Source organism: Polypterus senegalus, chromosome 1, assembly GCF_016835505.1.
Source record: "Polypterus senegalus isolate Bchr_013 chromosome 1, ASM1683550v1, whole genome shotgun sequence".
NCBI lineage: Eukaryota > Metazoa > Chordata > Cladistia > Polypteriformes > Polypteridae > Polypterus > Polypterus senegalus.
Genome location: NC_053154.1, coordinates 61,362,371 through 61,386,100, shown reverse-complemented (window position 1 = coordinate 61,386,100; position 23,730 = coordinate 61,362,371). Strand labels below are relative to the sequence as shown.

General features: G+C 38.5%; 1 protein-coding gene across 1 annotated transcript in view; it reads left to right on the top strand.

Annotated features, from left to right (window-relative positions):
* The window catches only part of cstf3 (cleavage stimulation factor, 3' pre-RNA, subunit 3), a 124,732-nt gene that overhangs the window by 86,166 nt on the left and 14,836 nt on the right, over positions 1 to 23,730 (top strand). The window contains exons 4-13 of the mRNA XM_039749742.1: positions 6,305 to 6,337; positions 7,189 to 7,286; positions 7,476 to 7,542; positions 7,648 to 7,682; positions 7,772 to 7,898; positions 9,716 to 9,793; positions 11,315 to 11,477; positions 13,986 to 14,095; positions 17,176 to 17,292; positions 18,509 to 18,583. Of these exons, the coding sequence (XP_039605676.1) occupies positions 6,305 to 6,337; positions 7,189 to 7,286; positions 7,476 to 7,542; positions 7,648 to 7,682; positions 7,772 to 7,898; positions 9,716 to 9,793; positions 11,315 to 11,477; positions 13,986 to 14,095; positions 17,176 to 17,292; positions 18,509 to 18,583 (903 nt within the window). The remainder of the gene's footprint in view (positions 1 to 6,304; positions 6,338 to 7,188; positions 7,287 to 7,475; positions 7,543 to 7,647; positions 7,683 to 7,771; positions 7,899 to 9,715; positions 9,794 to 11,314; positions 11,478 to 13,985; positions 14,096 to 17,175; positions 17,293 to 18,508; positions 18,584 to 23,730) is intronic.

The following is a 23,730-nucleotide window of genomic DNA, read 5'->3' as shown; positions in this document are numbered from 1 at the left end:
TGCTGAAGCTTTCTGTGTAATGGTGCACATATTCTAGATGAGCTGTTGCACACTATTTGTTTCTGACTTTTAAAGCACAGCTGTGACATGCAGTATGACTGACCAATCACAGACAACTATACATCATTGGAATGCTCTGAACCTATGCAGCGGTGATGAGTCTTTCAGTGTATATGGCTCGACGTAGGTAGGATCCTTGATAAAATCAGATTCATTGAGTTGTGACGCAGTTTTTACCTCTGCATATTTTTGTGCATATAGCATATTTTACTAATGAAAGAGACCTCACCGCATGGACATGAGTTATTTGGAAAAAAAAAAAAAAAGCACCCTTGGGTATGTAAAAATATCATTGTTTATTTTGATTGACTTATGTTTTATTGCAACATACACAAATAAGTTTGAAATACAGTGCACAAGTTGTTACGGGTTGCAGTAGATCTGAGTAGTGATTGCAGAATTTGTGTCCTTCATGGGTCCCAAGTAATCTGCCACAGCAGAGATTATTTTGCGAGATGATATAAACTAATGTAAGTCATTCACTATTGGTTAACTTAAGACATGGTTAAAGACCTTTCTGATTGGTAAATTTGCAAAAAGCAGATTCAGTGAGAACTGGCACAGGAGTAAATGCTTAAAATGATCACAGATGTTTTAGAATTATGTTACCAGTAACGGTGTACCACGCGATAACGTGCAGTGAATACACATGACTTGAGCATTCCTAGTTTTCATACTCTTTCTCTGTACGTTTAGCATTCGTTTGCTCAGAGGTTGATGCACTTGCTGCTTCCTGAGCAGCTCTTCTTTTTTTCACCCTAGTGTTCCACTGCTTCTCTTCTTTCAGCGGTATCTCTTCACGTTAAAACTGATTAAGTTAGCTTCTGTGTTGCATATTAGTATATTTTTCTTACTTTTTGACACTTTAGTATTCAATCTGCCTCAAGAATGATGAAAGATATGAAGAAAGAGGGGAAGTGACCACGAAGGTGGTAAGGAATGAGAATGGCGCCGATACACATGCGCTGCATGGCCTCACTGCTGCGTGCTGCCGAGCGTTGATTCTAGAATAAAAAAATAAAAAGAGTAATAAAAATCATCACCCCAAAAGCGGATAGTAGACGTCACGTAGTATATGTGTACCAAATTTCAAGTCAAAAGGTGAAACAGTTTGCGAGCAACAGGTGATTTAAAATCCTGGACAGACAAACAAACAGCCATGGTAGCATATTATATAAGATTTGTTGTTATTGTTTCCATTTGGGCAAGGACAGATTTTACTCTAAAATCAGCGATAAATAGAAATTGTACATTAATTACATTGTATATGCAAAAATATTTCATTATTAGTTTTTACCCTATATAGATTGTATTAACTTCATTTAAGTGTTCAGTGAAACATTCCACTTGATCATACAGCTCAAATCTATAAATTATTTCCCACAAATTTCCACATGCTTTTGTACATGAAGAGTGATTGAATGTTATAGTACCATCTATACTTACAGCATATTGTTTTCTTTGAACAAAAAAAAAAGCAGGCAAGTGGGTTTTTGAGTTTCTCACTGATACGTGATAAACAAAATTGAAAATGAGTGGAAACCCAAACCTGATGGTTGAACATAGCTTGAATTAAGGTTTGCTGTGGGACATGAGTACAATGTGTTTGGCTGCACTTTTCAGAATTTCTAATACAAGCATCCATGGAGAAGCTTCTCAATGCCATTTTGGGGGTTCCTTCTTGCTGCTTAGCTATTTGGGTCATGGCAGTCATTTGAGTGTTTTTAACACATTTAAAACTGTTTGTACAAATAACATCCTAATAATTTTGTGACCCGGTTTTTATTCGTACGTGTGGGAGATGTAACTTATCAAGGCTAGCAATACTTGTCATCACACACTATTTTTAAAAAAAATGCTATTTTGACTTTGGTGGGCTTGATGTCTGCTGTTCTACTTCTCCAAACCAGTGGACACAAAAGTATTTGCTTGAAGCATGTGGCATGAACAAGACCTTCTCAGAGTGGAAAATTGACAGTGAAATATCAAATCAACCAGAAAATTATTTCCAGACAGATATGTCCATATTTAAATAGTCAATTTTGAATAATCTGCAGCAATCTCCAAACTTTCTACTTGTTCTTCTCGAGTCCTTAAAACCAAAAGTTTCATATGCCATTTCAATGGCAACCTCAAGCTATGGCTCTGTCGGTGACCATGGTGAGGTCTTCAATGGTGCATGGCCTGTCCAGGACCATCAGAGTATCCCCAACTCAGTCATGTTGACTTTGGATCTACCAGTCCTGGTGTGGAGGCGGTTAAGGCTTTTCTATGTTGGCCAGTCTAGGTCACCGGCAGCAGATAGATATTCTCTTAAAGTGCGTAGTAGGATTGCAGATTTAGGTAAAATCTGACAGCGGTCACGACAAGAACGCTCATACTGTGATCCCCAAACTTTACTATTATTCCAGAGATTATTTAGAAAAACTAGTGAGACATGTTTTGGTATAGGAAAAATAATTGAGGTTTTGCAATTTGCTATTTGTATACTTAATTGGTTGGACACTCTGAAGTCACAAGTATAAATAAAATACTAATATGACCCCAGCAATCCTGTTGTCTGCACAGGGTGACCTGAAAGTAAACAGAAAGAGAAGTATTAATATGTAAATAAATAAAAAAAAAATGAAAGATTGCTTAAACCAAGAAATGTTTGGTGGTCTCAATTGAAAAGATTAAATATTCTGGTGAAGTGTCACTTGGTAACTGATTATCTCTCTTAAGCATTTTTAAATAGAACAGAGATTAAACTCAAAGTAAAACACAACACTGCAGGCAAAATTTAAATACAGGTAATACCGGGCTCTGTTAGTAAATTTGTGCATTTCAGCTAGTGTGTGTGTGTGTGTGTGTTTGTTTGTTTTCAACCTGCAATGGTCTAACACCCTGTCCAGGGATTGTTTCTGCCTTGTGCCTTGATACTAGCTGGGATACGCTCCAAATTCCCTACAACCCTGATCTGGATACACAAGTTTAAAAATTTGGTGGATAAGCATAATTGTTTTTTGAGCATGCTCCAGAAACAACAGTGGCCATTTGAAAGAAAATAACTGAGGAACAAGAATTGTGCATATCGAGAGTTTGTGAAAAGGAGATACTCTGCAAGAATGATATACAGTCAAATAAATCCCTTGGAATCAGTCCTGAATGGAAATAAACAGACGTCTGTTCTTTTCTGACCAAAAAAGTAGTTGCTGCAGGAATAATGAGAAAGTTTGAAGTTAGTCACCTTTTTAAAGAGTTGTTCCTGGCTCAGCAATGTCTGTTTTCTCAGTAAGAATATTTGCCCCAGTGCTAGGCTTTTGTTTATAGATATATTCTTAGCAGATGGCAATGATCTGTCAGTCCAGGAAATGACCTTTAGCTGAAATAAAGGGTCCTAAAGAGTGCATTTCTTGAACAGCTGATCCAGGGATTTTTCTTTTTTTCCTTTCTTTTGAGTACCATTCACCTATATTTACTTACCTGTAAATAAGATACTGGGGTGGGAGGTGTTATCTTGTTGAATAGCAGCAATTTCACGTTGGATGTTTTCCTTTAAATTTTCCACACTGCGAGGCTTGTTCCAATAGACTTATCCTTTGAGCATACCCCAAATGAAGAAGTTGGGTGATGTCAGATCTGGCAACTGTGGTGGCCAAAGCCCCTTTGAAATTATCCTGTTGCCGAAGAAGGACTCAATTTCTGTCATGCTCCTTGCTGATGTGTGACACGTTGCTCCATCTTGCTGGAAGTAACCTGTTAACTTGTAGTCATCCAGTTTATTCTGATATTGCTTAAACAAATTGGTGACCCAATAGGTTTGCACCATAAAGACACACTGCTCGTTACTGTACACCACCATCCTGATGAGAAGTTGAGCGAAGGGGTATGGGCAAAGTTGCAAATGGAGGTTAAACGTCACAATGGCTGTCCAGCACCTACCTCATTGCTCTGACACAGGGACATCCTGGCTTATTTGAAGCTCCATATACTGAGGAACACGTTCCATGTTGTTTCATTCAGATTGCTTTGTCCTAATGAGAGTTATTCAGAATACAGAATATTCAGGGCCTCTTTCGAGTGAATATCCCTGTATATGTGTGTGTGTGTGTGTGTATATATATATATATATATATATATATATATATATATATAATATACACATACATACATATATAATACACATATATATACAGGGAGGTTAATGTGAAGTATAGGTGAACAGTATGGATAAGTGGGGCCAGTTTGTGTCACTTTTGGAAAATGTGCTTTTAGTGCATGTACAAACAAAATTTGCTGCTGTATGATTTACAAACTAATGGAACATGCTCTCCACACTTACTATTATATTTAGAATCTTATGTTCTGTGTGGAGTTCTTATCAATACTTCAAACGGTTGCACTCAATATCAGGGTACAATCACATGATCAATGGTCTCTACAGTTAACAACATAAAGATCTGAGGCTGAGTAAATTATCTGAAGCCTTTAGATTGGTTTGCTTGTGACCTTGGGCCAGTTTTACTAAATTGAGCCATGTATGATCAAATGCTGTGTTCCATTTACTTTGGAAGTCGTATTTTGAAGCTGAGAATGACGTCACACCTGAGTTGATCACATTCCAGTTAAACATTTTCAATCAACCAATCAATCAACATTTATTTATATAGCACATATTCATACAAAAAAATGTAGCTCAAAGTGCTTTACAAAATGAATAGAAAAATAGAAGACACAATAAAAAATAAACATAAGTCAACATTAATTAACATAGAATAAGTAAGGTCCGATGGCCAGGGTGGACAGAAAAAACAAAAAAACTCCAAAAGCTGGAGGGAAAAAATAAAATCTGTAGGGGTTCCAGACCACAAGACCGCCCAGTCCCCTCTGGGCAATCTACCTAACAGAAGTCAAACAGTCCTCTTTGTATTCAAATCAATTTGGACGCCTCAAGGAAAACCTAGTCACAGATAGATGTTGGACAGTACTGTGTATGATTGATTTATTGAGACACAAATAGAAGTGCTAATAAACACTGTAATACTACAGCTTTTACTAATGTTTGCACCATTTATAATGTAATTTATTTAATGTAATTTATAATCTGGTCACCATTTTGGATTGCGGTCACATGATACTGTGCAAATATCACATGCCCAGTGACTCACTTCAACTAGTCTGCGACTCACTACATTAAAATCAAACCGTTTGATCTTGTCTTTAGTTGGAGGAGAGACAACGGCCAATTACTTCTCATCTGAAAGTACAATACATAGAATGAAGAACAGGCATGTTCTGGACCTCCCAAACAAGGAGAGCAGTTCGTTTGACTGATGTTTTATGTGCCATGACAGAAAGAAAAGGGGCTGAAACTGAAGCTGATTGTACTGTAGCTAACCCTTCATACACTGCCAGCGCTATCAGGCAGCATGCTATTGACTGTCAGAAAAAGGAGTGAGCATGGCCATATTTCAATGTCAGAACTCAGTCAGGAAATGTGATGTTGGCAGTGATTTTCAGTCATTTAAAGTGACATAGTCTGGTGACAGATTTTTGTTTAAACCATATAATTTCAATAAGCAAGGCTTTTTTGTTTAAACCATATAATTTCAATAAGCAAGGCTTCAATAAATGTTTAATATGTTAGATACTATAGTGTCTTACAGCTCCTCAGATGGACCCTAGTATGACATACTTAATGATTCCTACTGATTTTCCAAATGTAAAATATTTATTTAGTTGTTCTGGCTCAGTATTTTGGAATTTTATCAAGCTAAAGACGATCTTTGCTTCAGTAAACCTTCCATTGGTGTAAAAAGCTTGTTTGATGGAAATTCATTTACTTGTTGACATAGTCAGTGTACCTTTCTACTTTCTAATACCACTGTTGGTTTTGTATCTCAAGCATTATATTATGTATTGTAGCTGACATCAGACAATTTAGTTTTTAAAGCTACAAATATTTTTTGATCGCCATCAAGTAAAGGATGTAAAGATGTTAACTAAATTTTCAAGTTGTTGTAGACTATGCCAAATTATAAGAATTGTAATACCTCAGATATTTTTGCATCAAATACTCTGATGGGAGCTTATTTCATTATTTGTGAAAAAATATAGTTTGGTGTCAAATTTCACATTTTGGAATGGATTGTATGTGTCAGTCTTTTGATGGTTGATTTGCCCACTTCCCGTAAAAGTTATCTGTAACAGTTAGTGGCTACAGACCTAACAGGTTGTTTTGGTTTTTTTTTTAAACATGTAGGTCAAAGCAAAAAACTATGATAAAGTTGAAAAGGTAAGTATAAAGTAACTATTTACTTATAGATTAAAGCAAAAAAAATTATGATAAAGTCGAGAAAGTTTAAGTGTATGGTAACTATTTAAATGGCTGGGGCATTGATAGAGGACTGGCAGTGTGTATTCCTTACTGTAACAGGTGGTATTTAAATTTGCTATTTTGTGAATTATTGTTTGATCAAAAAGACAGTTGGCCAACAAAGTCCTACTTGTGACCTGTCTGCTGTCACTTAGTGATCTTGAGAAAGTGTAGCAGCCTCACTGTTTTTGTTGCCTGCCGCCCCAGTTTTAGTGGGCTAATTGCAAGCTTCTGTCCAGGACAGTAGGCCCGGTCTTTCTCTGCCTCTGGTGCATATGTAAGTGTTGAATCTGTAGCACCGGTCATGATTATAGACTCTCCTGCTCCCAGCAGTCCCTCTCCTGTAACTCCAGTGAGCAGAGGTACCCCCCTCCTCATAGTGTTTTATTGTGTACAAGAATGCAGTAAATTTTTTAATTTATCTTAAATTACTTCAGATGCAGTCATTTTACTTCCTGTAAACACCAGCTGAATATGTGGCAATAAGTAATCTTCTGTCTTGCAGAATTGCTACTTAGCTGTGTTTGTGTGTTTGTTAGGGAGCGTCACCTTATTTGTCTTAATGTAAATAAAATGAGCTCTTAACAAGCAGAATAGGTATCACCATGAAGTATTTTTAGCTTTAATTTGTGTACACAATACTGCATTCCTAGCTTTATTGCCACCTTAACTGTAAGCATAGTATACTGTACCTGTATTATGTGTTTTTCTTTGTTTTTAATTGCATATAGTTTAAGTAATCTATTTTTATGGTCATTGTTTTAATTCAGTTATTTCAGAGATGCCTCATGAAAGTACTGCACATAGACCTGTGGAAATGCTATCTTTCATATGTCAGAGAAACCAAAGGCAAACTCCCAAGTTACAAGTAAGATCTGGGTCCTATTATAGTTATTATCATGTTTTAATGGCACATAGTAAGATAAGAGTCTTTGAACGTGTAATTCAGATGTTTTGACTCAGATTGTCAATACTGCATACTTTTATTTTAAATATCTTCTTGTTATTTATAATTTATACAGTTTCAGTAAGTTACATATTTTTTATTCCATTTCAGAGAGAAAATGGCTCAGGCATATGATTTTGCCTTAGATAAAATTGGCATGGAGATCATGTCTTATCAGGTTGGTGTGCAAACATTCATAATATGAATGATCATATTGTTCATTAATCTACATGCTTTGTTAACCAAGCTGCAATTATGAAAACCTATTTTTTTACATTTTCAGATATGGGTGGATTACATCAACTTTTTGAAGGGAGTGTGAGTAAAAAAATATCTAATTCCTGTTTTTATAACCTTTAATTTTCTGAGAAGAAATAAAAACTGTGCATTCTATTGTATACTTTTAGGGAAGCTGTAGGATCATATGCAGAGAATCAAAGAATTACAGCAGTTCGCAGAGTTTATCAAAGAGGATGTGTGAATCCCATGATAAATATTGAACAATTATGGAGAGACTACAACAAGTATGAAGAGGTATGATTTTTAGCATTAGATTATGTACAGTAGGTGCGACTCTGCAAAGCACAATTTATCTTTATGGAATTTTTATCACATCAGGTAAAACTTCTAGTATGTCATGCTTACTATGCTCATAGATATTTGAAGACCATCTTTAGAGATTGCCAACATGTCATACTTGTCTGCAGGTATTTGTCCTACAGTAGGTCACCACCTAGTTTTCTTCTTTCAATTACTGGTTTAATTGTCGCAATTGAGAATATATCAGAAATTGTGAACATTTTCTTAATAGTTGACATTAGCAATTTATCCTTTGAATCCTCTCCAGTTTTGTTGTATGTGCTCTGTTCCAGCTGCAACCAGCACATCTCCTAATGCATCTTACTTTTAACAGCTGATAATATGTTAACTAGCGACTGGGAGCCCGATCGAATCGGGCTACAAATTCAACGTTTGTGAAATCCATACTTTCTCTGCTGAGAATTATTTGTTTAAGTCCTTGAAATGATTTTATCATCATGGCACTGATTTGTGCTTAAAATAGACCTTTTCGGAAGATGTAATGAAGAGCTTCCTGTTTAAACCGGGCTGCGAGATGTGAACTCAGCTCTTCGGCGGATCTCATTTGTTTTTTTCCGGCAAACAAATTTTCAAAACAAACCATATTTTACGACTCTAGTCAGAGTAATAATTATGTTGGCAAGGTCATTTTAGTTCTGAGATCGGCTAAAATTTAAACAGTGACCGTTGTTTATACCCAGCTGTCATTGCTCAGTTTGCTAATAGATGTCAGAAGGACGGATGCCAAAACCAAATTGCCCAAAGATAGATTTCGATGTACCAAGCAAATGGCGATACGTTCTAAATAACTTATGGTTCCAGAGCTGTCGAAGGGTTTAAGTCACCGACTTACTATACTCTGCCTTCCAGTGGCGTCACTGAAGCATTCGAACATTCTTAGCCAATCATGCAATACTGCGTTTGCTACATTATGTTCTAACTACAGAGGCAAAGTCCCATTGCATGGTTCTAACTTGTATTGAGTCGAGGTATTGATGCGAACACTATACATACGGGGTATTGATGCGAACACTATACATACTGGGTATTGATGCGAACACTATACATATGGGGTATTGACACGAACACCATACATACGGATAGTATCAAATTATATATAAGGATTATCAGTAGCTTAGAAGCTATGTTTCAAAATAAGCAATATTAAGATTGATATTGTAATCAATTAAGACAGACCATTTATTGCTAGGATTGGATTTGTATTAACTAGTGGGCAAACAATCTGAGAGACCTTTGGCCATAAACAGGTCCCTAATATACAAAAATGTAAAGGTTAGAACAAAAGGTGATATTCTAAACAAAGTGACTCACTGAATATAGAATGCACAATAATTAAGCATTGGAAGCTTGTTCATTCTCCTATCATGTTGGAGAGTTGTACATAATTACCACACATACAATTAAAGGCACTATCAAGAGCCAGAAGTATGTGGATTGCATGCCATCAGGAGGAAGCATATGGAATGAGGATTTAGAGATGGATACAATGGAGCATACTTATCAGAAGTTAACAATATAGCCTGGATACTGTCAAGTAAAGCGATACAAGCACCAGTATGACATTTTGGAATTAAGTAAGTAGTACATTTGATATGATTCTCCAAACATTGAAAAGAGTGAATATAATATAAGAGTTCCAAGTGTAAAGAACAAGTTTTAAAAGCACTGGAGGAAAAGCAGATCTTTAATATAATATAAATTGGATTATTGGTCATTCTTTTAGTTTTGAACTTAAACTTTTTTAATTTAAGGGCATCAATGTTCACTTGGCCAAGAAAATGATTGAAGATCGTAGCAGAGACTACATGAATGCAAGAAGAGTAGCTAAGGTTAGTATTAACATTTAATAAGAGTCACTTAACCATTTGCAAGTGCAAGTAATTCTGAAATAGTTGACTGTGGAATTTTGGGAAAAAATGTTTATCTTGTATATTTAGGGATCTAGGTCTGGTCTAATTACTGTAAATCTAAGGTAATTTGTCCAAAATACATTTTATATTGGCTTTGGTTTAATTTCATTATTAATCAGTAACAGTCATTCATTTTTTTTTGTTTGTTTGTTTCAAACAACTTTACCTTTAAATTGTGATAGTTGCAATCACTTTATACATGTAAAAAAAAAATATCCAGTTTTTTTCAGGATTTGGCAAGAATTTAGTAATACCTTTCTAAAATAAACAGGTTGGGTCACTCTTTACCTTAGTATTATGCACAAAGAGGAGGTTACAAGGGAGTAACTTTATAATTGGGTTTTCCCATATTGCTCGCTGAACTTGCTTAGGGGATGGGTTTTGAGATTGATAAGAAACATACATTTATGAGATGATGTAGTTGCAGCATCTGTGATCAATATGTGTCTCATTCACTGTAAAATGGTTTGTTAAATTTGTTATCTGCAGTACTGTGTTATAGCTATTTTAGCAATTTTAATTTGCAAAATAAGAAAATTGTAAAATATTTACATCTGCTGTTCATGAATTGTCTATTGTTGCTTATAATAAAACACAGTCAGAAATGCTGATTTGATATATTTCAGAGCAAGGACTCCTTTTAAAATGCTTAAAAATATGTATTATTTGTGACTGACGTTAATGAAAAAATTTCAAAAAAGTACAAAGCTTTGAAATTCAGGTCATTCCTCAAAGACCTCTTTCGATATAATAGTGGATATAGCATCCATCCATTATCCAACCCGCTATATCCTAACTACAGGGTCACAGGGGTCTGCCGGAGCCAATCCCAGCCAACACAGGGTGCAAGGCAGGAAACAAACCCTGGGCAGGGCACACACACACACACCAAGCACACACTAGGGACAATTTAGAATCGCCAATGCGCCAAACCTGCATGTCTTTGGACTGTGGGAGGAAACTGGAGCACCCATAGGAAACCCACGCAGACACGGGGAAGAACATGCAAACTCCACGCAGTGAGGACCCAGGCAGCAAACCCAGGTCTCCTAACTGCGAGGCAGCAGCACTACCACTGCACCACCGTGCCGCCCATGGATATACCAGTGCTTAGTAAAAGTTATAATGAACTAGGGAAATATGTTAGAATTATTCCACACATGAACACTTTGAAAATTCTGAAGTGTTTCATTGTTATTTACAGGACAAGTAGCTCATTGACCTTCTTCTTTGTTAAAGCAGTCTAATAGCACATGTTGTATATGTTTTTGAACTTTGGTCTTGAAATACTTTAATAAAAAATATTATGAAAATCTGCTATCAAGAAATCTACCCCGTGAATGATTTAAAATGACTCCGTAATAATTCCCATTTGAGTAATGATAAGGAAAACTATAGCATCTGCTTTCTGAGGCCAAAGTGAATATGGTCTTCTTTCAGGAATATGAAACAGTTATGAAGGGTCTGGATCGAAATGCACCATCTGTGCCACCTCAGAATTCCCCTCAAGAAGCACAGCAAGTTGAAATGTGGAAGAAATACATTCAGTGGGAGAAGAGTAACCCTTTACGGACAGAGGACCAAACACTCATCACAAAAAGAGGTGTGAAGCAAAATAAGATGCGTACAGTTTATATGATAGTGGTGGATGGGTGGCATGTTTATTTGTTTATTTTATTTTTGTTCCCTTCCACGTGTGATATTTATTATCACATACATCAGTGCCTGTTAAAATATTCACTCCTTAGCAAGTTTTACATTTTAGTAGTAGTAGTAGTTTATTTATATAGCGCCCTTCACAGACAAGAGGTCACAGAGCGCTTAACAGCAAATACAGAATAAATACAAACAGTTGAAGGAAAAACGTAAACAAAAACAGTAAAAAAAAAAAAAAAAAAACTGGAACTATTTAGCACTAATTAAAAGCTTGTTTAAAAAGAAATGTTTTTAGTTGTTTTTTAAAAGAATCAACAGACTCGACTCCATGCAGACAACAAGGCAGGCTGTTCCATAGTCTTGGTGCCACAGACTGAAAGGCACGATCCCCACGGGTTTTTAGCCGAGTGCGTGGGACAACTAAAAGGCCCTGTTGACCAGATCTTAGAGTCCGGCAAGCTGTATGGCGTTGGAGCAGGCTGGTTAGGTACTCAGGGGCCTGTCCATGCAAAGCTCTGAAAGTGAGTACCAAAATTTTAAAATGAATTCTATAAAACACTGGAAGCCAGTGCAGTGTGTACAGAATGGGAGTGATATGATCACTTCGGCTAGCACGAGTTAGGAGCCTGGCAGCTGCATTTTGAACTAACTGAAGGCGTGACAGAGAGGACTTGCTCAAACCTGTAAAGAGAGCATTACAGTAATCAAGCCGTGAAGAAATAACAGAATGAACAAGCAACAATTTTATTGTTAGCAACATTGAATCACATTGTATTTGATTTAGTTGTTTTGACTCCAATGTCAAAAGTGAAAACAGATCTCTCCAAAATTGTGCACCACATAACAATAAAATGTGAATACTCTTTTTATGCACTGTATATTAGGTGTCAGATTAACCTTGGAAGCATATGTAAAATAAATTCTTAAAATAATACTAATTCACAAATATAAATGACACCTAAAAAAAATATTTAAAAAAAATACAAGCAGTGACATTTTACACTTTCCCATTTTATTGTTTAACTGTAGCATCTTGAGATTCCCTTTTTAAAAGAATTATTATTGAACATGTTGGAGGATTTTATGCTTGGGGTTTTTCTTTTTTTAGCAATGATTGTAAAATACTGATGAATTTCTTAACAGCTGTACTCTTGCTTTAGTGCATGTTGTTTTTTTTGGAACCCATTCATTATTGAAGCTTTCCGTTTACTTCTTATTTTAGACCATAATCTTTACAGACTTGTTCTGGTCACACATTTCAATTAATTTTTATTTGTACAGTTACAGAAATTTTATTTACGTTTTTGGTGTGGCCCAGATAGTTGCCTACACAACCAGATATCATGTAGTCGCAAAGTCACTCTGAAGCACTCGTGAAGTAGTTTTTTTCGGTTGCTTGTTCTTACCTTTCATAGATATAGAGCCTATAAAATTTATTTACACTCATTGCACCTTCTATTGTTTTCAAACATTAATTTACTAGATTTATAGATTTAATCAGTCATTTTTTTAATGTCAAAATGAAAAACAAATCTCTGCAAACTGATCTAAATTTGTTACAATTATTAAACACAAAATAATTGACTGCTCAAGTATTTACCCCTGTACTATGATGCCACTAAGTCATCATTGCTGCAGCCAGTTTTTTTTACAAATCACATAATTAGTTAAATGGATATGACACGTGCAGTCTCAGGCTTTCCAAACATACTAGGTGTACTTGTAATGTAATGTCAAACTGCTGGAGTGCCAGTTACTTGGCAAAAACAAGATGAAGACAAAGAAAAACTCAAAAAAACTCCATGACATTTATTGAAAGGTACCAGTCAGGTGACTTCTTATTGGCTGTTTGTATAAAGGCCTGATTAAATCCACTGTGGTTCAATATTGTAAAGTAATAAAACCATGAAAAAGTCCAAGGAGGTGAATACTTTTTATAGGCAGTGTATTTGGCTACTTGGATTTATTTCTGGATCTGACTGTTTAAAGCACAGATAAAACGATTTTGCAACTTGAAAGCAAGTTAGATAGATGAATAGAAGTAATCAGTCATTCAGCAATGTGTAAGAGAGGAACATACTTATAAATTAGTCACAGAAATGTTCTTCAGTAAAATTATTTTGCACTAATCGAGTTCTTTAATACTTTTTACACAAATCTGTGCAGCAACAAGAACAATAGACCGAAGAAAGTACAACCTGTTCAGTACTTAATATTAAATGAAAGCACAAGAAACTAGCCTAGTAATGCAAAAAAAAATAAGCCTTCCCCATTTAAAAATGAGTTGCTTAGGCAATACATGATGCATTGTCTTAAATATTTATCTTTCTTTAACCATTAAACCAAAATATGATAAATATTTATTTAAAATGCATTTTCATAATTTGTCAAGCATATGTGTTTCTCAGTGTTTCTAATATTTGTTTATAAAGATATTATTCTTATTTTATTCCAGTTATGTTTGCCTATGAACAATGCCTTTTAGTGTTGGGCCACCATCCTGATATTTGGTATGAGGCAGCACAGTACCTAGAACAATCAAGTAAATTACTTGCCGAAAAAGGGGTAAGTTTGAATATACTTTTAGCATACAAGAAATTCTTTTTATTGTAGAGCTTGTGGTGTTTTGAGTTTGATTAAAACTACTACTTAGAGGTGTAACTTAAGTTTAGTTTTAAAATTCTTCAGAGTAAAACTACTTTTTGAGTAGAGTTTTGGCATTGTCATTTGTTCTTTCTAAAGGATATAGACTGCCAGCACAAATTAAAAGGAATAATGGATGGTTAATTTTCAAAGTACTTATTATTTACAAAAACATGTAAAAATGTATCACATTAAAGTGTAAACTTTTATTGGTAATTACCTAATATAACATTCTCAAACCTGCTTAATCCAATTCAGGGCCACAAGAGTTCCCTGACAGCATTAGGCACAAAGCAGCTAAACTGCCCTGGACGGGATGTCAGGCAATTGTAGGTCTCTCTCTCTCTCTCTCTCTCTCTCACACAAACACTCTCTCTCTCTCACACACACAAACACACTCTCTCTCTCTCTCCCTCTCTCTCTGTCTGTAACAATCACAGCAAGCTAATTTAGATTCTTCATTACACACAGCCAGCTAAAGTATGGGGATGTAATACCTTTGAGCACAGTTGTGCTCACCCATTTTTGTGACAGCCAGTAGCATGCTGCATGATAGACATCGTGCTATATGAAAGATTGCAGGTGTGGCAAGTTCAGCCAGAATCGTGACTCTTACCTCCTTTTTTTCCCCCCATTCTGTTTTGGTGCATTAAAAATTAAATGTACCCATGATTCTTTTTGTGAGGTCTGAAACACACCCACGTTCCTTATTCCTCTGTGCTGCATTTTGTGCATTGTACTTCCAGATGAGCATGCACTGGTTGTGGCTCTCCTGCACACCATGGATGCGCTTCAACTAAAGACGAAATCAAAGTGGTTTGACCTTGTCGGAGAGACTCGCAGACTAGTTGTAGTGATTTGCTGGATATTTCACCGATTCTCGCTAAAAATGATGTAAATGGAGGCTACGACTAAAAATTGTTGAAAAAGTAATCTAAAGCTGATGTCACATTGCTATACTTTTTGTTGCGGGGCATGTCAGATTTGTCAGTTGGTGTTGCGGATCTTGTTGTTGCACCATGTCAAATTACCTGACTGAAAATCGCAGTCCATGTCACAACAACATGTTACCTGATGGAGCAGCGCTTCATAAAGGCTTAACAACTTCAGTGAGTTCAGCAGCAATCTCTTCCTTTTTAATTCTTTTTCTATTCTGTTGTATGTAAAAGTTGCAGACTAGTTGGTCTCAGTTGTTAGATATGTCATATGAGATGATCATCTTCATAGGAGTGTGCTGTTGACAGCTTCTGACTGGATATTTTTGTGTAAATAAAGGCTACTACTGAAAATCAGTGGAAAAATTGTCTAATGTGACATTACCTTGAGACTGGCATAAGGGCAGAGTCCTTGTTCATGTCATATGAATGCAAATTCTTCTGTTGTTTCATATTTAATGACTTGATATCTAACACCTAAAAAAAAAAGTAGAGACAGCTTGGGAAAATAGTTTACATTCGTATCAAGATATTGTGTAGTTTTCACTTACAGTACATCTTGCCTGAACAAAGGGCCTGAGTTGCTTTGACAGCTTGCATATTGTAATCTTTTTAGTCAGCCAATAAAAGGTGTCACTTTGCTTGACTTTGAACTACCTACAGTACATGAAAGGATAAAGGCAAAAATTAATCCAGACAAACCAGTGCAATGACAAATGCTGACATTTCTTACAGTGAAATGGAAATCTTATTCATATGGTGATTGATTTGCATATTGGATTCATTTATATGAACCAATGCATTCATCAGTTTGAAACAGTAAACATACATTGAATACATTGAATGCGTACTGGACAGCAATGAAATTTCTTTGTATTAAATTATAAATAACTTTAATGTAATTAACCAAAATAGAAATGAAAAAGTATTATTACAGTTTTTTGCAGTCTTTCTCATTATTCTTTGTTGAACGAGTAGTAATTAAAAAGACAATGTTTAAATGCAGGTCTGACATTGTGTTCAGCAATACAGGGGTGCCGCAGGGGACTGTACTTTCTCCGGTCCTGTTCAATCTATATACATCAGACTTCCATTATGACTCGTAGTCCTGCCACGTGCAAAAGTTCGCTGATGACACTGCTATTGTGGGCTGCATCAGGTGTGGGCAGGAGGAGGAGTACAGAAAGTTAATCAAAGACTTTGTTAAATGGTGCAACTCAAACCACTTACACCTTAACACCAGCAAGACCAAGGAGCTGGTGGTGGATTTTAGGAGGCCTAAGCCCCTCATGGACCCTGTGATCATCAGAGGTGACTGTGTGCAGAGGGTGCAGACCTTTAAATATCTGGGAGTGCAGCTGGATGACAAATTGAACTGGACTGCCAATACTGATGCTCTATGTAAGAAATGTCAGAGCAGACTATACTTTCTGAGAAGGTTGGCATCCTTCAACATCTGCAGTAAGATGCTGCAGATGTTCTACCAGACGGTTGTGGCGAGTGCCCTCTTCTACGCGGTGGTGTGCTGGGGTGGCAGCTTAAAGATGAAAGACGCCTCACGCCTGGACAAACTTGTTAAGAAGGCAGGCTCTATTGTAGGAGTAAAGTTGGACAGTTTAACATCTGTGGCAGAGTGACGGGCACTAAGCAAACTCCTGTCAATCATGAATAATCCACTGCATCCACTTAACAGTGTCATCTCCAGACAGAGGAGTAGCTTCAGTGACAGACTTTTGTCACTGTCCTGCTCCACTGACAGACTAAAGAGATCATTCCTCCCCCACACTATGCGACTCTTCAATTCCACCCGGGGGAGTAAATGCTAACATTTATTTTAATTTTTTTCATTTTTATTACTATTTAATTTAATATTGTTTCTTTGTATCAGTATACTGCTGCTGGATTATGTGAATTTCCCCTTGGGATTAATAAAATCTATCTATCTATCTATTGATCGAAGTTCCAGGTTCTCCTCAGTTTCACTGCCTCCCACCTTTTATAGCTATTATTTAATTTAGTTCCCTTTCCCAAGGTGATAAATGTATTATTCCTTATTGTATCTTGCAGGATATGAACAATGCCAAACTGTTCAGTGATGAAGCTGCTAATATTTATGAAAGAGCTATAAGCACTTTGCTAAAGAAGAACATGCTGCTTTACTTTGCCTTCGCTGATTATGAAGAGGTATGACTAAAACAGGAAATTAGTTCATGAATAAGTTTCAGGGCAGAATATCTTGGATTTGGTATCCTCTATCTGCCAATTAATCCAATTTTTTTTTGAAAGCATAAAAATGTCTATTCATAGTTCACCAATGTGTCATGTTCATCTGTTGTGCAACTCTGTTGATCAGTTGCTATGATATTCTAAAATAAACCATTCATGGTTAATATCACTGTAGCCTACACAGTAAATAACCTGCCTCTGTACAACTTTACACTAATGATGGTCATTCTACGTGTTCAGCAAAGATACACACAGACCACAGGAGTTGAACATCATTATTATGAAAACAAATCTTGTATAAACAATGGAGGGAGACATTGAGATCACTGAAATTCACTGGTAATAAACTGTAGGTCTTGTACAAGTCTAAAAAAAATAATAGATTTTATGCTATCTAATACATAGCAAAAGACTTTTTTTTCCTTAAACTGATAATGAAAAATAATTAGGTTTCATATCTTGTGAATTTCTTTCTTTTAGAAAACTGAGGGTTAATAACAAGCAAGTGAGTAAAAGGTCAGTTAGGACTGGATTTTTGGTGATCTCTGAGCAGAACAGTTTGTCTAATTCTGAGAACTCCTGGCAAAGGTTCTTGTGTTTTCTGCAATATATGACCATGTCTGATTACATTGAAGGCATTGGTTAATTATTAATAGTTATATTTGCCTTTTTAACCAATGAAGAATAAGTTCCCTAAAGTAGTTCCTTAAATTTGTTTTCTCCCTCTAAATCACGAGATTTGAATTAAATTTAGGCAGAATTAAAGAAACTGAAAATTAGATGGCTTTAATGGCATAAGGGGATGTGGGGGAAGAAAAGTGTAAATAAAGTTTACAATAGCTCAGAAGCCCATAGTGTTTTCAGTCTCTGTGATTCTGATATGGTTAGAATGCAGTAATTATGAGTTTAGCCCTTAGTGTCAATAATTTTTAAGTGCCTGTTAAATATTCCTCAGACTGATTTACTCATCTGTGCTAGTATTCTATTAAGGTCGGTCTTCTACCCTGTACCCATTTACTGACATATGTTCAGGCTCAACTATGGACAAATGGAAATTACTGTCATTGGACCCCAGACCTGTGGCCATATCACAAGCTATAACTTAATACAAAAGTTTTTTAATTGTAGACTAGTCTCTGTGTGATTTTTATGTGTTTCCCTTTATATCTTATAGAGTCGAATGAAATATGAGAAGGTTCACAGTATTTACAACAGACTGCTAGCTATAGAGGACATCGACCCCACTCTGGTATGTTCTCGTTCAGTGTTTGCATCAGCCTTTTTAACCTTATTTTGGCATAATAGTTTGTTACTAGCCAACCTGCGGTGTAGCATACGCCACATAATTATTTATTGATGTGTGAACACTTCCTGAAAGACATTTGTCCAGATGGGGAGGGTTTGAGGATACAACTGTCAGTGAATGAAAAGATGGAACTCTGGAGAGAGCAACATACGATTATCCATGAGTGAAAACAGGTTTTGGCAGATACAGGCATATATGTTTTTGAAGGTTTGGCCCTGTGCCTTATTAATAGTCATTGCAAATGCCAATCTAACAGGAAATTGTCTGCGTGTAAAAGTAAAAGGCAAATTTGAATCTGATGGGGTCAGGGAAATCCGGGGAATAAGGACAGTTTGTGAGGTAGCAGATGTGATAGTGTTACACTCCAGTACATTGCGGTGAATGCTGGTAACAAAGTCTAGTGCCATTACAGAGACCTTTTGCTGGGATGAGATTCCTGAGAAGCATGATGACTGAACCAATTTTAATTTTGAGTTTATGTGGAGGCATGCCAGTGGGAGTAAGACTATTAAGAAATCCTTGGGGGAATGAAAGTTGATCTGCAGAATTGTCTGTGACGATGTGAAAGTTACTTTGTAGGTAGGGATAAGTTTCAGCACTTGTTCATTAAGGTGTAGCGAGTCTTCATTGGTGATGCTTAATATAGCTCGCGTACTGAGTTGTTCCAGAGTGACAGTTGAGAAGTCGATGTCTCCATATAATTGTTGAACGGGATCAGAAATAAAAGGAAAACAATGTGAAGGCAAAGTCACAGGTGTTCCATTTTTCCCCGTCTCCAACATCAAGTAGCCATTTTGTGAATCTTGTTCTTCAGGAAGAGCTCTCATATTTGTCGTCAGTATAAGAACATACATGTGATGCCACAAAGGTTGCTTGTTAATGCAACTGGCGACAGTAAGTGCTCGGGAGTCACGCACAATGACGGGGAGTATTTGTCGGAAATCTCCACCCAATAGTATTGTTCCAAATGGCTGCGTGACACCCGAGAGGTCATATAATAACCTGTCGACTGCCTGGAATGCATATGCATGTGTCATTAGTGCCTCGTCCCATATTATCAATTTGGATTGCAGAAAATGTTGAGCTTGTGGCGAGGTAGGTTTGATGTTGCATGTGGAAGTAGTACTCAGCTTCAACGGTATTTTAAAAACGGAATGTGCAGTTTGTCCACCCGGTAACAATGTTGCAGCTATTCCTTTAGATGCTACGGTTATTGGAATGTCCCCCCTAGCTCTGATGGTATGAATCAGGGTTTTGTAGACAAATGTTTTCCCTGTTTCTGCAGGTCCATCTAAGAAGAAGCATGTTTGTCGGGAATGGGAATCATTGTATGCAGCGTGTAAAACGGTGTCAACAGTGTGTTTCTGTTTTGTGTTGAGTTTGTCATTGTGTTCCATAGCGTGTGAGTGTTCAGCCTGAGTGTCGAAGGTGGGAGATGAATGACAAAGTGGAAGAATGTCAGTACGGGTTAGGTGTAATTTGTGCAGGTTGAGGCCATGTGGTTGCAGCATTGCATTATATGTGTGGAATATTTTGTGAGAAAGTCCTCAAAGGGTTTATGCGTGTCCCAAAGGATTGGAACATTGTGTGGTTTGCCGAAGACACAGATGAAAACGAAAAGTTCTCGTAGGAATATCTGGGATGCCTCTGTAAGAATATCATGTCATATCTTGTCGTCTTTAAGAAGACCTTATTGTTGGCAAGCTTGTTTGAAAGTCTCACATTCGACGCCGTTGGCCGTTCGTAGATGGTAGAAACTTGTGACGCCTACGGAATGGCAACAGCAGGCATTCTACCGATCACTTTTGTGCCTGCTCTGATTCTCTTTTTCCATTTTCTAGAGGACTTTTGGAATGTGTAATATTAGGGAACATCAGTGTAATACCCTTCCACAGCTTCAGAATCTGTCTTGTTGAGTTCAAACCATGCTAAGAGCATAGTGTTTTTGTTGTCGTGTCTTTGTAGCGTTTCTTCCTCGTGACCCTCATGAAAGAAGATGACTTGTTGTGGCAAATGAACTGGTAATCGTATAATAACGTGAGATTTTTCTGAAAGACTGTACTCGTTCAAACGCCACATAGCCTCAGGAGCACTAACATACCTACCATCAAGGAAAGTCTGTATTTCGTCATGTTGGAAAACACCATTGGCTGGCTCACTGTGCAGAGCAATGGATGCAGCATCGTGTCCTTTGTAGACATACTTATATAGATACTTGATACATTAAATGGACGCGCACACTTCAACGTTAATATGAGCATTGAATTTCTGAGAAAGCCAGGGATTGTAAGGAACTATCCAACGGTTGTCGATATCGTTTTGCCAACAATGGCAGTTCTCCCCTGTCTTCGGCGGTATATGGGGTATCCTTGTGTGTTTTCTTGAGTCTTGGCATTGAAGTCCTTTGGGAAATTTTTGGTACACGTGCTGTCTTTCATGCAAGGTGAGTTGCCGTTGAGCACATGGTTGAGGAGATCCATCTCAGCTGTGAAGTCCTCGTTACAAAATGTGCAACTGAAGGTGTGAATGGAATGAGTTTGTAAGTGCTTCTTCAGAGCGCGAGTTGCTTTGAAGCACTGCTGGCAATGTTCACATTGCAGCATTCGTTCAGTGGAGTGTGTTTTTAAATGTGCATTGAGATATTTCTGGAGCATGAAGGTTTTTGAGCAAATGTTGCATTGAAATTCCAGTGTGAAATGCGTTTGAAAATGTTTTTCAGTAAGAGGTGGGAAGGTGACGTCACATCAGTGTGTCAGTCATGTGTTTGTGAACTTTGTATGCACATACCGACATTGTCAATAGATGGCACCAGAAGATTATCACATGTGTATTTGAGAGGCAAGAGAACTTTGTAATGCCCATGGTCCAAAGCACCGCTAAAGAGCAGGGATATGGAGAGATGTTGGCCCGGATTGTAAACTCGAGGAGAGGCGCTATATATAATGTGTGTGTATATGTGTGTATATATTCTTATATATTCTTTCGGTCACTACCCATAGCTCATGACCATAGGTGAGGGTAGGAACGTAGATTGACTGGTAAATTGAGAGCTTTGCCTTACGGCTCAGCTCCTTTTTCACCACGACAGACCGATGCAGAGCCCGCATCACTGCGGATACCGCACCGATCCGCCTGTCGATCTCACACTCCATTCTTCACTCACTCGTGAACAAGACCCCGAGATACTTGAACTCCTCCACTTGGGGCAGGATCTCTCCCCCAACCCTGAGAGGGCACTCCACCCTTTTCTGGCTGAGGACCATGGTCTCGGATTTGGAGTTGCTGATTCTCATCCCAGCCGCTTCACACTCAGCTGCGAACTGATCCAGAGAGAGCTGAAGATCATGGCTTGATGGAACAAACAGGACAACATCATCTGCAAAAAGCAGTGCCCCAATCCTGAGTCCACCAAACCGGACCCCTTCAGCACCAGGGCTGCACCTAGAAATTCTATCCATAAAAGTTATGAACAGAAACGGTGACAAAGGGCAGCCCTGGCGGAGTCCAACTCTCACTGGAAACGGGCTCGACTTACTGCCGGCAATGCGGACCAAGCTCTGACACCGGTTGTACAGGGACCGAACAGCTCTTATCAGGGGGTCTGGTACCCCATACTCCCGGAGCACCCCTCACACAGGGTTCCCCGAGGGACACGGTCAAAAGCCTTTTCCAAGTCCACAAAACACATGTAGACTGGTTGGGCAAACTCCCATGCACCCTCTAGGATTCTTCTAAGGGTGTAGAGCTGGTCCACTGTTCCGTGACCAGGACGAAAACCACACTGTTCCTCCTGAATCCAAGATTCGACTATCCAACGGACCCTCCTCTCCAGGACCCCTAAATAGACTTTTCCAGGGAGGCTGAGGAGTGTGATCCCTCTGTAGTTGGAACACACCCTCCGGTCCCCTTTTTAAAGAGGGGGACTACCACCCCGGTCTGCCAATCTAGAGGCACTGTCTCCGATGTCCATGCGATGTTGCAGAGACATGTCAACCAAGACAGTCCTACAACATCCAGAGCCTTGAGGAACTCAAGTTGAGTTTTTTGACCACCTCGGTGACCTCAGTCCCAGAGATGGGAGAGCCCACCTCAGAGTCCCCAGGCTCTGATTCCTCATTGGAAAGCATATTAGTGGGATTGAGGAGGTCTTCGAAATACTCCCCCCACCGACCCACATCGTCCTGAGCAGGTCAGCAGCGCACCATCCCCACCATATACGGTGCTGACACTGCACTGTTTCCCCCTCCTGAGACGCCGAACGGTGGACCAGAATCTCCTCGAAGCCATCTGAAAGTCGTTCTCCATGGCCTCCCCAAACTCCTCCGATGCCCAAGTTTTTGCCTCAGCAACCACCAAAGTCACATTCCGCTTGGCCTGCCGGTACCTATCGGCTGCCTCCAGAGACCTACAGGATAAAAAAGGTCCTATAGGACTCCTTCAGCTTGACGGCAATCCCTCACCGCCAGTGTCCACCAACGGGTTCAGGGATTGCCACCACGACAGGCACCGACCACCTTGCGGCCACAGCTCTGGTCAACCACCTCAACAATAGAGGCACGGAACATGGCCCATTCGGACTCAATGTCCCCCACCTTCCTCGGGATGTGGTCGAAGTTCTGCCGAAGTGGGAGTTGAAGCTACTTCTGACAGGGGACTCTGCCAGCCGCTCCCAGCAGACCCTCACAACACGTTTGGGCCTACCAGGCCTGACCGGCATCTTCCCCCACCATCGAAGGCAACTCTCCACCAGGTGGTGATCAGTTGACAGCTCCGCACCTCTCTTCACCCGAGTGTCCAAGACATGTGGCCGCAAGTCCAATGACACGACCACAAAGTTAATCATCGAACTGAGGCCTAGGGTGTCCTGGTGCCAAGTGCACATATGAACACCCCTATGCTTGAACATGGTGTTCATTATGGACAATCCGTGACGAGCACAGAAGTCCAATAACAAAACACCGCCGGGTTCAGATGGGGGCCATTCCTCCCAATCACGCCTTCCAGGTCTCACTGTCATTGCCCACGTGAGCATTGAAGAACGAGGGAGTCCCCAGAAGGTACGCCCTCTAGCACCCCCTCCAGGGACTCCA